This window comes from Drosophila teissieri, unplaced genomic scaffold, assembly GCF_016746235.2.
Source record: "Drosophila teissieri strain GT53w unplaced genomic scaffold, Prin_Dtei_1.1 Segkk7_quiver_pilon_scaf, whole genome shotgun sequence".
NCBI classification, from domain to species: Eukaryota; Metazoa; Arthropoda; class Insecta; order Diptera; family Drosophilidae; genus Drosophila; species Drosophila teissieri.
The window spans coordinates 363,589-377,457 of NW_025225038.1; the positions used below are offsets into that span (position 1 = coordinate 363,589).

The 13,869-nt window shown below is 35.3% G+C and overlaps 1 protein-coding gene across 3 annotated transcripts in view; it reads right to left on the reverse strand.

Moving 5' to 3' along the window:
• LOC122625775 (angiopoietin-2) overlaps nucleotides 1-9,162 on the reverse strand; it is a 163,167-nt gene extending 154,005 nt beyond the window's left edge. The window contains exons 1-2 of one of the 3 annotated variants that reach the window (XM_043805820.1): nucleotides 8,139-9,156; nucleotides 7,857-7,992 (exon numbers count right to left, since the gene is read on the reverse strand). Coding sequence is in view for 1 of the 3 variants with exons in the window: in XM_043805819.1 (XP_043661754.1) it covers nucleotides 7,857-8,113 (257 nt within the window). In the remaining 2 variants the exon portion in view is untranslated. Of the gene's footprint in view, nucleotides 1-7,856 lie in introns of all 3 variants that reach the window. The other 2 variants (XM_043805819.1, XM_043805821.1) reach the window with 2 other exon arrangements.
• Between the last annotated feature and the right edge of the window lie 4,707 nt (nucleotides 9,163-13,869).

Here is a 13,869-nt window from a genome sequence, read left to right on the forward strand (position 1 = left end):
CTCTTACTGAGAGCAGTTTAACATTAGACTTCGTTAAGACACGGCTACTTGATCATGAAATAATGTTAAAAGGAATTAACAAAGATACAAGTGCTAAAGTGCTGCGAGCTCTAGGCAATCGAGAGCCTAGGGAAAATACATACAAAAACAAGAGAGAACGCTATAGTCGAGTTCCCCGACTATCTGATACCCGTTACTCAGATGCACTATGGGGCGAACGACCACTTTTTGTGGAATTAATTAATAACTCGAGAACGAAGCAACATATTTAAGTTCCGTTTTTTGATTTATGTTCATGATAAAAATAGTAATATAATTGAGGAAAAATAGGCGTGGTTTTGCCTCCAAACAAAAAAAAAGATGACAAATTTTTTTCAGTGTACAGAAAAAAATTTTTTGATCTAAAAAATTTAAAATATAATCTTAAAATAAACCAATAAAGTAACAATTGGGGGTTGATTATCTTGTTTTTAACAAATATTGAAGTTTTTCTTCTTGCCTCACAGTTTTGTTTCTAAAAATAGCATAAATATGTTTGCAAAACTTATGTTTCCCATAAAATCTAAAATTTACGGAACTAGAATTTTATTGTTATAAATATATTTATGTTTCACACCTATCGTTCATCGTCATCCACGAATTAAAGCTTTAAAACAATTAAAAATGATTTTATTTTATGCATTACTCGTCGTCTTTTTTTTCTATTTCTCGAACAATTTGCTGTTTTTCACTTTGAGGTTAGTCCCTTAAAAGTTAAATTTTGGAGAAAGTGTGCAAAAGTGTGCATTTATACTAATAGCACTAGTTGGCCCTGTGCGCTTCGCCGCATGCAGTCTTAAATTTCAGTGAAAAATTCCTAGAATTTGTTATATGAAAGTCATTTATTTTATTTGAAAATTGTTATTTTCAATCCAAAACATTTAAATAAACTATATTTTTCGTTTGTCCATTTGGAGCGAATACAAATAAAGAGTTTGGAATGCCAACTCTTGAACAGACTACGTATAGCTGCCCATGAGAAAAACACGGCTCCTCCAAATTCAACCCGCATACTTGAAGCGTTTGTCCTTGTGCCTTATTGATGGACATGACAAATGATAGACGCACTGGGAATTGCAGTCGCTTAAATTCAAACGGCATGTCTGTTGGTATCAACGGAATACGCGGTATTTTGGTGCATTTAAATTCCGTAGTAAAATAATTGATGAGCCGATTTTTAAGTTCAAAAAATGCGTTAGCATACCAGGCGGTTCTAGGGAATTTAAAAATTCAACTGGATAATTCACTGCATCATCTTCATTCATTGCGCTATCAAAAGATTTATATGATATCAGTGCGCCTGGCAATTTTTCTTGAATGTGAAAATTGATTTCATTGACATGTACATTTTTTGGTGACAATATTGCTCGTTCTGTCAACCAATCGTGATTTCTGTGATTTTGAATTATATTTGGAAAAACGCTTTCTATTAATTCCCCTTTAGATTGTAGAATTGTACAAAAATTGTTTGGCAAAGTGATCAAGCCATTTGTATTTGGAACGTTGCCACTTCCGATTTCTAATAATTGCTTCGAAAACCGTTCTGCAGATTGATCATAGTGCTATTGAACACGCATGTTTATTTTCAATGTCAATTTTTGGACATATCGCCACAGGAAATAATACTTCAAGCAAGCATTGACCTGATCCGCTAACGTTGCACGTGGAATGACGGGCAATGTTTGTCGGAAATCTCCTGACAAAAATATTATTGCACCACCCAAAATTTGTTGATTGCGACGTAGATCTTGCATTGTTCTGTTTAATGCTTCCAGAGATTTTTTATGGGTCATTCTTCTTCTTCTTCTTCCTTCTTCTTCTGACTTCTTCATGCTCCTTATTCCTTCTTCTTCTTCATCCTCCTTCTTCCCCCTCCATCTTCTTAATCCTTCTCCTCCTTCCTCCTCCATCTTCTTAATCCTCCTCCTTCCTCTACCTTTTTCTTCTTCCTTCTTCGTCTTCCTCCTCCTTCTTCTGAAAACCTGCGTGATTGTTGATGCTTTAGTCTTCTTGCTTTATTGCGTTCGGCTAGTGTATCTTCTTATTGATGAAGAAGAAGGAGGATGAGGAAGTCGAAGAAGGTGGAAGTGGTGAGTTTAACCTCAAATGCACGGTACACATAATTAACACAGTTCTACTTACCACCTCAAAAACAAATGCCTGCTGTTACAATTTATTTATGAACCAAATAAAGTTTGTCTCATAAATTAAATAAAACGAAATGAGCATAGAAGAATGACATCCTATGTTTTAAAAATGGCGCTGCATGTAAATAACGGTTTTCCCGCTTTTCATTTGACTTTTTCCAGAATTAAACTATCCTATCTCTCAAGTTGGATCGAACTGCACATGGTGTGCGAATTTTATTGTAATCGGCTGAGTGGTTTAGGAGTCCATTGAGGACAAACATTGTGACACGAGATTTATATATATTAAGATATACTAAGAATTGATAACTCTACAACATAAAACAGGTTTTAGAGCCGGAGAGAGCCGGACTCACTTTGTTGCTCTATTTAAAAATTAGAATACACTACAAAAGTTGTGTTTTATTAGGGTTAGAACATACAGAAGATTATTGGGACACCACAAAATGCGGTTATCGGTGTGGCAGCGCAAACAAAACAGCTGACTAAACAGCTGTTCACTGAAGATAGATAGATAGATTGAAGTTTTTTGAATACATTTCAATTTCCAAAAAATTTTTTTAACGACTTTTAAATAATGGGATTATTCCACTTAAAGTGGTCGTTCGCCCCATAGTGAGATGGTGAAAGTGCGGAGGACACACAACACTCACAGTTTTTGCGGTTTGTGGGCGTTAAAGTGGGCGTGGCAAAAAGTTTTTTGGCAAACCGATAGAAATTAAGGAGACTAACACAAAAATGAAAAAATATCGAAACATTTTTCAAAAGTGTGGGCGTGGCAGTTGTAGGCGGTTTGTGGGCGTTAGAGTGGGCGTGGCAACATGAATCGACAAACTTGCACTGCTTCTATGTCTCTGGAGTCTGCATGCTGAATCTCAACTTTGTAGCTTTTGTAGTTCCTGAGATCTCGACGTTCATACGGACGGACAGACAGACGGACAGACGGACGGGCAGACGGACATGGCCAGATCGACTCGGCTATTGATCCTGATCAAGAATATATATACTTTATATGGTCGGAAACGCTTCCTTCTGCCTGTTACATACTTTTCAGTATACTCTACGAGTAACGGGTATAACAAAGCTATGAAATTTATGAAGAAACCTTTTAAGAGTAAGCCCAAACTAAAATGTTTTCATTGCAAGAAATTAGGTTGTTATACCCGTTACTCGTAGAGTAAAAGGGTATACTAGATTCGTTGAAAAGTATGTAACAGGCAGAAGGAAGCGTTTCCGACCATATAAAGTATATATATTCTTGATCAGGATCAGTAGCCGAGTCGATTTGGCCATGTCCGTCTGTCCGTCCGTCTGTCCGTCTGTCCGTCCGTATGAACGTCGAGATCTCAGGAACTACAAAAGCTAGAAAGTTGAGATTAAGCATACAGACTCCAGTGACATAGACGCAGCGCAAGTTTGTCGATTCATGTTGCCACGCCCACTCTAACGCCCACAAACCGCCCAAAACTGCCACGTCCACACTTTTGAAAAATGTTTCGATATTTTTTCATTTTTGTATTAGTCTTGTAAATTTCTAACGATTTGTCAAAAAACTTTTTGCCACGCCCTCTCTAACGCCCACAAACCGCCCAAAGCTGCCACGCCCACACTTTTGAAAAATGTTTTGATATTTTTTCATTTTTGTATTAGTCTTGTAAATTTCTATCGATTTGCCCAAAAACTTTTTGCCACGCCCACTCTAGCGCCCATAAACCGCCAAAAACTGTCTGTGCTGAAGACTCTTTCGCACTTTTACTAGCTGAGTAACGGGTATCAGATAGTCGGGGAACTCGACTATAGCGTTCTTTCTTGTTTTCTATTCAAAAGGCAGGCAGGAAAGCAGAATGGTTCCGATGGAAATAATGTTAGAGAGAGACAGGCTCAGATGGCGACAGAAACACACACACAGCCAGAACGTGGTTTGCTTTTCTGATGAATTCAGAAGTTAGAGAGGAACAGACTCAGAAGGTAGCAACACAGGAAGAATGCGAATTTGCATTTATGGTGAAATTAGAAAATTACACTGAAAAGCCATACAAAGTAAACTTTATATTAGATTCGGGGGCATCAGACCACCTAGTGAATGACATTAATTTATTTTCTGAGTATGAGAATTTAAATTTAAACGTGGCTATTGAGATTGCGAAGCGTGGAGAATTTGTTTATTCTACTGCGAAAGGACAAGTTAAACTTAACAATTCTGGAAACGACATTACATTACATCACAATTTGCTATCTGTAATGAAAATGATAGATGCTGGAATGTCCGTTGAGTTTAATACGGATGGCATTAAAGTATTAGAGAACGGTTACTTCGTCTTTGAAAGAATATGTGAGAATAATGTACTGTTAAATTTAATTTCAATAGTAAAGTATACAAATCTGTAATATCAAATGATGCAGAGTAACGCTTGTGGCATGAAAGATTGGGACATATAAGTGTAGGGAAATTCTTAGATATTAAAAGAGATGGCATGTTTGAAGATAGTGAACTTATAAACAAAAGAGAACGGTAGATTCGAGTTCCCAGACTATCTCATACCCGTTACTCAGCTATTTAAAGTGCGAAAGAGAGTCTTTAACACTGAATGTTTTTGGCGGTTTGTGGGTGTGGCAAAAAGGTTTTTGGCAAATCGATAGAAGTTTACAAGACTAATACAAAAATGAAAAAATATCAAAACCTTTTTCAAAAGTGTGGGTGTGGCAGTTTTAGGCGGTTTGTGGGCGTTAGAGTGGGCGTGGCAACATGAATCGACAAGCTTGCGCTGCTTCCATGTCTCTGGAGTCTGCATGCTGAATCTCTACTTTCTAGCTTTTATAGTTCCTGAGATCTCGACATTCATACGGACGGACGGACGGACAGACGGACAGGGCCAGATCGACTCGACTATTTATCCTGATCAAGAATATATATATTTTATATGGTCGGAAACGCTTCCTTCTGCCTGTTACATACTTTTCAACGAATCTAGTTTACCCATTTATTCTATAAGTAACGGGTATAATGATCAAATTTGTCTCAGTCAATCTGCATATATTAAAAATGTTTTAAATTAATTGAATATGGAGGATTGTAATCCAGTTGGAACTCCTCTTCCAAGCAAAATAAATTATGAGGCTTTGCAAGTGGAGGAGTAATATGAGGCACCATGTAGGAATTTGAATGGTTGTTTAATGTACATAATGTTATGTACACGACCGGATTTAAGTACATCGATAAGTCGATATACAAACTACAATAATAGAGAATTATGCCAATGTCTTAAAAAAATTTTAAGATACCTAAAAGAAACTGTAAATTCAAAGTAATCATTTAAAATGAATTTGAAAGTAAATAAAATTCTTATGGGGTCTTTTATATATTATATATGTATATAATCATAATCAAACCAAAACAATTACTAGACTAACTATTACTATGTTTATTTAACTTGTAACATTTTTATTTGGTTAAACTGATTGGGTTTTAACTGGGTTTCCCCAATTCTTTGCAGCAAATGCTGGTTCAATAAAAGTAGCCCCAGAGAAAAAGAAAAGAATAAGAATATAACCATTAGAAAACGCACACACTCGCCTGAAAGTAATTTTTCATTTAATTTTAAATCAATTTGTATCAGTGTGATTTTTGAGGTGGCGTGTTGAAAATACAAAAGTCACACTTATGCAAATTTGTGTGTATGTGAAAGTGATGAAATTTTGAGGATCTTGGAAAGAGAGAACGCGCTCTATTATTGGTCTCTTTGTTCTCCCTCGTTGTTGCCTCTCACATGCATGCTATAGAGTAATCTGTCCATTCGCTTTGAGACAACTAGAGAGTGCGGTTCTATCGGTTACTTAAATAAAATAAGTATTAAACAGTATAAACAATAAATGTGTTTCGCTATTTGGTTGATGGGCTGTCTTATAATATACGTAAACGTTTATTTTTATATTAAATTCAATATTTAGTTTATTTCATTTACACACTAAAATATAAAATCGCAATTAAAAAAAGTTTTTTATAAATATATTTGGTTTATTAGGGTGGGTGCTGATTAAATCGAAGATCTGAATATCGTAGACAAAGGTTTTCCGCAAAAAATCGAGTAACTAATAAAATAGAATTCCTTTTCTAAGAACCCTGTCCTGATTTTCTTATATTCCCCCTCCCCTTAACTTACCCCATTAAAATTGCCAAAATTTGAAAAATTACGTATAATTCTAATTTTGTCCAAGATACATACCCCGTGTTGTCATTTATCTCTAATGATCACCAATGATGGCACCAACCTAAAACCACAATGGATGGAGCTCCAAATGTATCTTAATCTAAGCAAGTTTTGCAAGTGTTACAAAATCCAATGCACATCGTCGTATAATTCAAGAACTACCTGGTACGTTGCAAAGAAATTACTATCTCTCTTGTTAATTAAAAGCGCCCATTTATAATTTATTATCCATCACCTCATATTACTGAATTTTCTACCTGGTCGTAATATACCGTTCAGCTGTATTCTCAAACACTGTGCCGGCCCATTGCCAGATCCATTAACATTGATTTTCAAAAAGGTCATCTGGAAGGACACTAGATTCGTTGGAAAGTATGTAACAGGCAGAAGGAAGCGTTTCCGACCAATCTCAGGAACTATAAAAGCTAGAAAGTTGAAACTAACCATGCAGGCTCCAGAGACATAGACGGAGCGCAAGTTTGTTGACTCATGTCACGCCCCCACTGTTGAAAAAATGTTGATATTTTTTCATTTTTTTATTAGTCTGGTAATTTTCTATCGATTTGCAAGCATTATTTTTGCCACATGCACTCTAACGCGCACAAACCGCCCAAAACTGTCACACCAACACTTTTGAAAAATGTTTTGATATTTTTTCACTTTTTGTTAGTCCTGTAAATATCTATCGATTTGCCACGCCCACTGTAACGCCCACAAACCGCCACAAACGGTCAGTGTTGAAATTTCTTCTTTGCACTTCCACTAGTGTTACTAGTTACTGAGTAAAGCGTAACAGATAGTCGGGGAACTTGACTATAGCGTTCTCTCTTGTTTAATCTATCTGGCCATGTACGTCTGTCCGTCCGTATGAACGTCGAGATCTCAGAAACTATAAGAGCTAGAAAATTGATTTTAGGCATGCAGATTCCAGAGACATAGTCGTGGAAGTGTTTGGCTATTTGTCGGCGTTAGAGTGTGCCCGGCAACACTCTGAAACACCGTAGGCGTCACTAGAAACTAAAACTTAACTTAACTTTACTTAAAAAACATTTTATCACAATTTCATTACATTTGCGCTAGGTATACAACACATCTTATTTAAATTAAATTCAAATTAAGTATACCAGATCGAATACTATATATCCCTTATTTACTAGGAGCTCATCGATTTGGCGTGTCCTTCGAATTTCTCACGTGACCACTAGCATGGCAATATTACAAGAAAGAAGACCAGAGTCTTTTAAAACCATTTACCTGAGTTTTATTTGTTTTTTTCACTTTACTTTTCATATATTCTGACACTGAATAAAATTCGCAGCTGTAATAAAGTTACAATACCAAAAAAATTGCCATTTAAATCATGTCATTATCAAAATGTTGTGTTTATAAATAATATTCTTCCTGTGCAATTTAAAGTTTTTCAACCAGAAAATGTTTTATTTGCACCAATCTAAATTCTTACCTGATGTGTATGTTTCCATATCTTGTTACATTTTTTGATTTTGTAGCAGTTTTAAAATTTGTGTTTGAACTAGCTCCACTACTAAAATAGCTGGCACTTGTACGCGGCAATCGATGATTTACGTTTCCAAATCCTGCTAGGGTTCGCGATGCACCACCAGCGGTAGTTGCGTGTGCGTATTTATAAGAAAAGTGTATAAAATAATAACACGTTACTGCCAGTGCCATTCGGCTGAATTTTTTTCGATTTGCTGCCATGACTTTAACCTATTTTAGTATCTACCTGTTTATGTAGATTTGCTTGGAACTGATCCCAAACAGCTTCTGTTTAATCGCACAATGTAAACATATTTTTATTTTGTGGATCTATTACATGAATCCTAAACTTTATATAATATTGAAATAAAATATTGTTTTTGCAATATTTTACGGTAAAACTTTGATTTTATTGCAGCAGACGATCGCGACAGGGCAACTTCTCGGGTTTTGTTATAGAAATTTATTACTAGTGGAACCAATAATCAACCACAAGCAACTATTATCCAACATGCCCAGAAACACACCACAGTGATAGATACTTTGGAACTTGTTTACTCTGTTTAAAAGTGAGAGTTGCTTTTTGGTTTATACACACAAGCAGGCTACAGATAGACGTGAATTTATTTTGTTTTATCATAACCTAATGTTCTTCAAGATAGTACTTATATATAAATAGCGTATAAACAATTTTAAAATTATTGACAACTGCCGAATGGAGAATCCACCGAGTCTGATATTTAAAGAACGTATATAATACATAACTTCTGTTAAATGTAATTTTATTATTACAGCCTTACATGTATATGTGGCACATAACAATAAGTGGGATCCCAAATCAAAAAAATAATAATTTAAAATAGCTCTATAATAGTAATATTTTAGTAAATATGTAAAGATGTAATGTAAGTTGCCAATTGCTTATTTATAATTGCTAATAATTATTTTTTTCTTTTAGGCAAAATTCGATACTATTTTTATGTGTCTCAACACGCATCTGGCTCAGATATTTTACCCATTTTATTTTAAATATGAAACATACTTTTATTAAAAATATCTAAATAAATATACAGTTAAATGTTTAAAAATGATTAATTTAAATATTAAAACAAATTCAAACATTTAAGCGATGCAAACACCTGGATATAAAATCTTAAGTTACCTCTTACAACTGTGTCAACACTTTAGTTTTACACTACCCTGCAGTTCCATACATTAAGCCATCACCGTTTATGCACATATCAACTTACAATTCATCAACATTTCAAATAAAATTTTAATCGCAAAATCCCCTGTAATTTTCGAAGAGAGAGATTTTCCATTTCTTTTTCATTAGAACTTTAGCTGTCTTCTTATGACAACGGGTTTAATAGAAATTTACAAGTCTAATACAAAAATGAAGAAATATCAAAACCTTTTTCAAAAGTGTGGGCGTGGCAGTTTTATGCGGTTTGTGGGCGTTAGAGTGGGCGTGGCAACATGAATCGACAAACTTGCGCTGCGTCTATGTCCATGGAGTCTGTATGCTTAATCTCATCTTTCAAGCTTTTGTAGTTCCTGAGATCTCGACGTTCATACGGACAGACGGCCAGACGGACGGACAGACGGACATGGCCAGATCGATTCGGCTACTGATCCTGATCAAGAATATATACATATACTTTATATGCTCGGAAAGGCTTCCTTCTGCCTGTTACATACTTTTCAACGAATCTAGTATACCCTTTTACTCTACGAGTAACGGCTATAAATATATATAAGAAGATAATATATAAGAAATATAATTTTGTATATTTCTTGAGCACTCTCGATAGACCGCCGTGTTTTGTAAAAATTAGTTTTGAACATTCATTCTCAATGTTTTTAATTTGTTTGAATTACAATGTCAATGTTTACATTTGAGTTCATAATACATAGTTATGTATTTTGGTTGGCCTGTGAGACCGCATCTTTAAACAAAAACAAGAGAGAACGCTATAGTCGACTATTCCCCGACTATCTGATACCCGTTACTCAGATGGTGAAAGTGCGCAGGAGAGTCTTCAACACTGACAGTTTTTGCGGTTTGTGGGCGTTAAAGTGGGCGTGGCAAAAAGTTTTTTGGTAAATCGATAGAATTTTACAAGACTAATGCAAAAATGAAAAAATATCGTAACATTTTTCAAAAGTGTGGGCTGGGCAGCTTTGGGCGGTTTGTGGGCGTTAGAGTGGGCGTGGCAAGAAGTTTTTTGGCAAACCGATAGAAATTAAGGAGACTAACACAAAAATAAAAAAATATCCAAACATTTTTCAAAAGTGTGGACGTGGCAGTTTTTGGCGGTTTGTGGGCGTTAGAGTGGGCGTGGCAACATGAATCGACAAACTTGCGCTGCTTCTATGTCTCTGGAGTCTGCATGCTGAATCTCAACTTTCTAGCTTTTATAGTTCCTGAGATCTCGACGTTCATACGGACGGACAGACGGACAGACGGACAGACGGACGGACAGACGGACGGACAGACGGACAGACGGACGGACGGACGGACATGGCCAGATCGACTCGGCTATTGATCCTGATCAAGAATATATATACTTTATATGGTCGGAAACGCTTCCTTCTTCCTGTTACATACTTTTCAACGAATCTAGTATACCCTTTTACTCTACGAGTAACGGGTATAATAATTCCATGTTACTTCACACTTAGCCACCCAGAAATATATAGTATGTAATTTTGGGACGATTCTGAGCCTAAAGTACGAAATATTAGTATAACAAGAGACGAAAATGTATTAAAACAATTTTCTTTAAATTATTACTTTTTGCGAGTTTTATTTGTTGTTTATAAAATCTATCAGTTAAATTCGGAAATACGTGAACTTTCCTTAAATACTGTCAATAAAATTCGTGACAAAAATCTAATGGTAAGTGAATCGGCGAAAAATGCGAATGCATTTTAGTACATTCTCTTATTGCGTTTTACATGATTATTATTGAGATTTTGGATCTTATGAAAAAAAATAAATGGGGCTCAGTATCAGATAACCATTATTCAGATTGTTGGATTGCAAATGTTACATTTGGCATTTTTTTTTGTTTAAAACGGATTATTAAATGTAATAACTCGCTTATTCAGCAACGTAACACACTTTATGGCTTTCGGTTGAAGTCAATTTATTATCAATATTGCTTAGAATAATTAGTAGTCTTGGCGTTGGCACACCGTCCGCACTGGAGTCAACTGTCTTCTCCCTCTCGCCGCTCGGCTGTCATCAGCCGCTAGGCGTCAACGTCGCGTCTCCGCTCTTCCGAAGCTTGATTGTAGGCGGGCGTTACATTAAATAAATTGGTGGCCAAGATATTTTCCTTTTTGATAGATATTGGCAAAACAAATAATGAGGCAATCTAGAATTTGCATGGTTTATTTAACTTCTTAGATCTCATAGTTCTAGAGGCTTCGACGTTCGTACGGTCAGAAAAAGGGACGGACTGGCTGGGGGACGGACATATCCAAATAAGTTTGTCACTAAGAAAACGACATAATTCGCCTTACAAATATTTGTGTCGGACTTCCGACGCTTTAATATGTCATAAGTTCCCAGAATAAAGAACTATGTCGCCGATTAAAATGCTATACAAACAAAGAATTCCAGCAAAGAAAAAACATTAAATAATTTTTGTAGATAATATTTAGGGTTATCTATATAACATTTTATAATACTGTTCCACGTACGGTAATTCTATCTTAGCACGCTCCATTTCTTTTCATCAATATGTACATACGATTACATTTTTTACTTTTGAGTATATATAATGGACCGACGCTGTAATTAAATGTAAAAAAAAGAAATCGGGTTCAATTGTATTCTTAATTGTTCAACGTTCAGCTTAAGACTAAAAATGAATTTCTTTTTGAGATTGGTTTCTATGCATTTTTATATTATTATTCGGATTTTAACTATTTTGGATTAAGGAAATTTTAGTCCATTTCGGAAGACCATTGCTCTTGGATGCTACACTCGAACACCTACAAAGCGCTAAAAACTGCCACGTCAATATGGCCAATATGGCCCATAGTTGTCCGAATGTTTCTTTATGGACCTAGAGAATGTTTTCGCGGTTTTCGAAATCTTTTAGGATCGAGGTATTTTTCGCGAAGGCAAGTAGTTCGCCTGGCTTCTTCCTGGGGGCATCTTCTAGCGATGCCAGAACCGGAGCGCCTAGGTAGTTTATTCTTGCCCTTGTTAGGGCCGGACACTTGCAAATGAGATGCTCCAAGGTCTCAATTGCCTCGAATTCGTTACATTTCCGGAATTTTGCGTTGTCGGTAATGCCCAGTTTGACTGCGTGTGCCGCAGCTAGGCAGTGATGTCTTTCCTTGGAAGATGCACCACGTAGTGACTGAGTTTTGCGTTGCTCTCTTTGCACATGATTTTTGAAATTTTGCAGGTGGTGAGAGTTCTTCTCCATCTGATTTTGGCTCGTGTGTCGGCCATTTAAATCATGTCATTATCAAAATGTTGTGTTTATAAATAATATTCTTCCTGTGCAATTTAAAGTTTTTCAACCAGAAAATGTTTTATTTGCACCAATCTAAATTCTTACCTGATGTGTATGTTTCCATATCTTGTTACATTTTTTGATTTTGTAGCAGTTTTAAAATTTGTGTTTGAACTAGCTCCACTACTAAAATAGCTGGCACTTGTACGCGGCAATCGATGATTTACGTTTCCAAATCCTGCTAGGGTTCGCGATGCACCACCAGCGGTAGTTGCGTGTGCGTATTTATAAGAAAAGTGTATAAAATAATAACACGTTACTGCCAGCGCCATTCGGCTGAATTTTTTTCGATTTGCTGCCATGACTTTAACCTATTTTAGTATCTACCTGTTTATGTAGATTTGCTTGGAACTGATCCCAAACAGCTTCTGTTTAATCGCACAATGTAAACATATTTTTATTTTGTGGATCTATTACATGAATCCTAAACTTTATATAATATTGAAATAAAATATTGTTTTTGCAATATTTTACGGTAAAACTTTGATTTTATTGCAGCAGACGATCGCGACAGGGCAACTTCTCGGGTTTTGTTATAGAAATTTATTACTAGTGGAACCAATAATCAACCACAAGCAACTATTATCCAACATGCCCAGAAACACACCACAGTGATAGATACTTTGGAACTTGTTTACTCTGTTTAAAAGTGAGAGTTGCTTTTTGGTTTATACACACAAGCAGGCTACAGATAGACGTGAATTTATTTTGTTTTATCATAACCTAATGTTCTTCAAGATAGTACTTATATATAAATAGCGTATAAACAATTTTAAAATTATTGACAACTGCCGAATGGAGAATCCACCGAGTCTGATATTTAAAGAACGTATATAATACATAACTTCTGTTAAATGTAATTTTATTATTACAGCCTTACATGTATATGTGGCACATAACAATAAGTGGGATCCCAAATCAAAAAAATAATAATTTAAAATAGCTCTATAATAGTAATATTTTAGTAAATATGTAAAGATGTAATGTAAGTTGCCAATTGCTTATTTATAATTGCTAATAATTATTTTTTTCTTTTAGGCAAAATTCGATACTATTTTTATGTGTCTCAACACGCATCTGGCTCAGATATTTTACCCATTTTATTTTAAATATGAAACATACTTTTATTAAAAATATCTAAATAAATATACAGTTAAATGTTTAAAAATGATTAATTTAAATATTAAAACAAATTCAAACATTTAAGCGATGCAAACACCTGGATATAAAATCTTAAGTTACCTCTTACAACTGTGTCAACACTTTAGTTTTACACTACCCTGCAGTTCCATACATTAAGCCATCACCGTTTATGCACATATCAACTTACAATTCATCAACATTTCAAATAAAATTTTAATCGCAAAATCCCCTGTAATTTTCGAAGAGAGAGATTTTCCATTTCTTTTTCATTAGAACTTTAGCTGTCTTCTTATGACA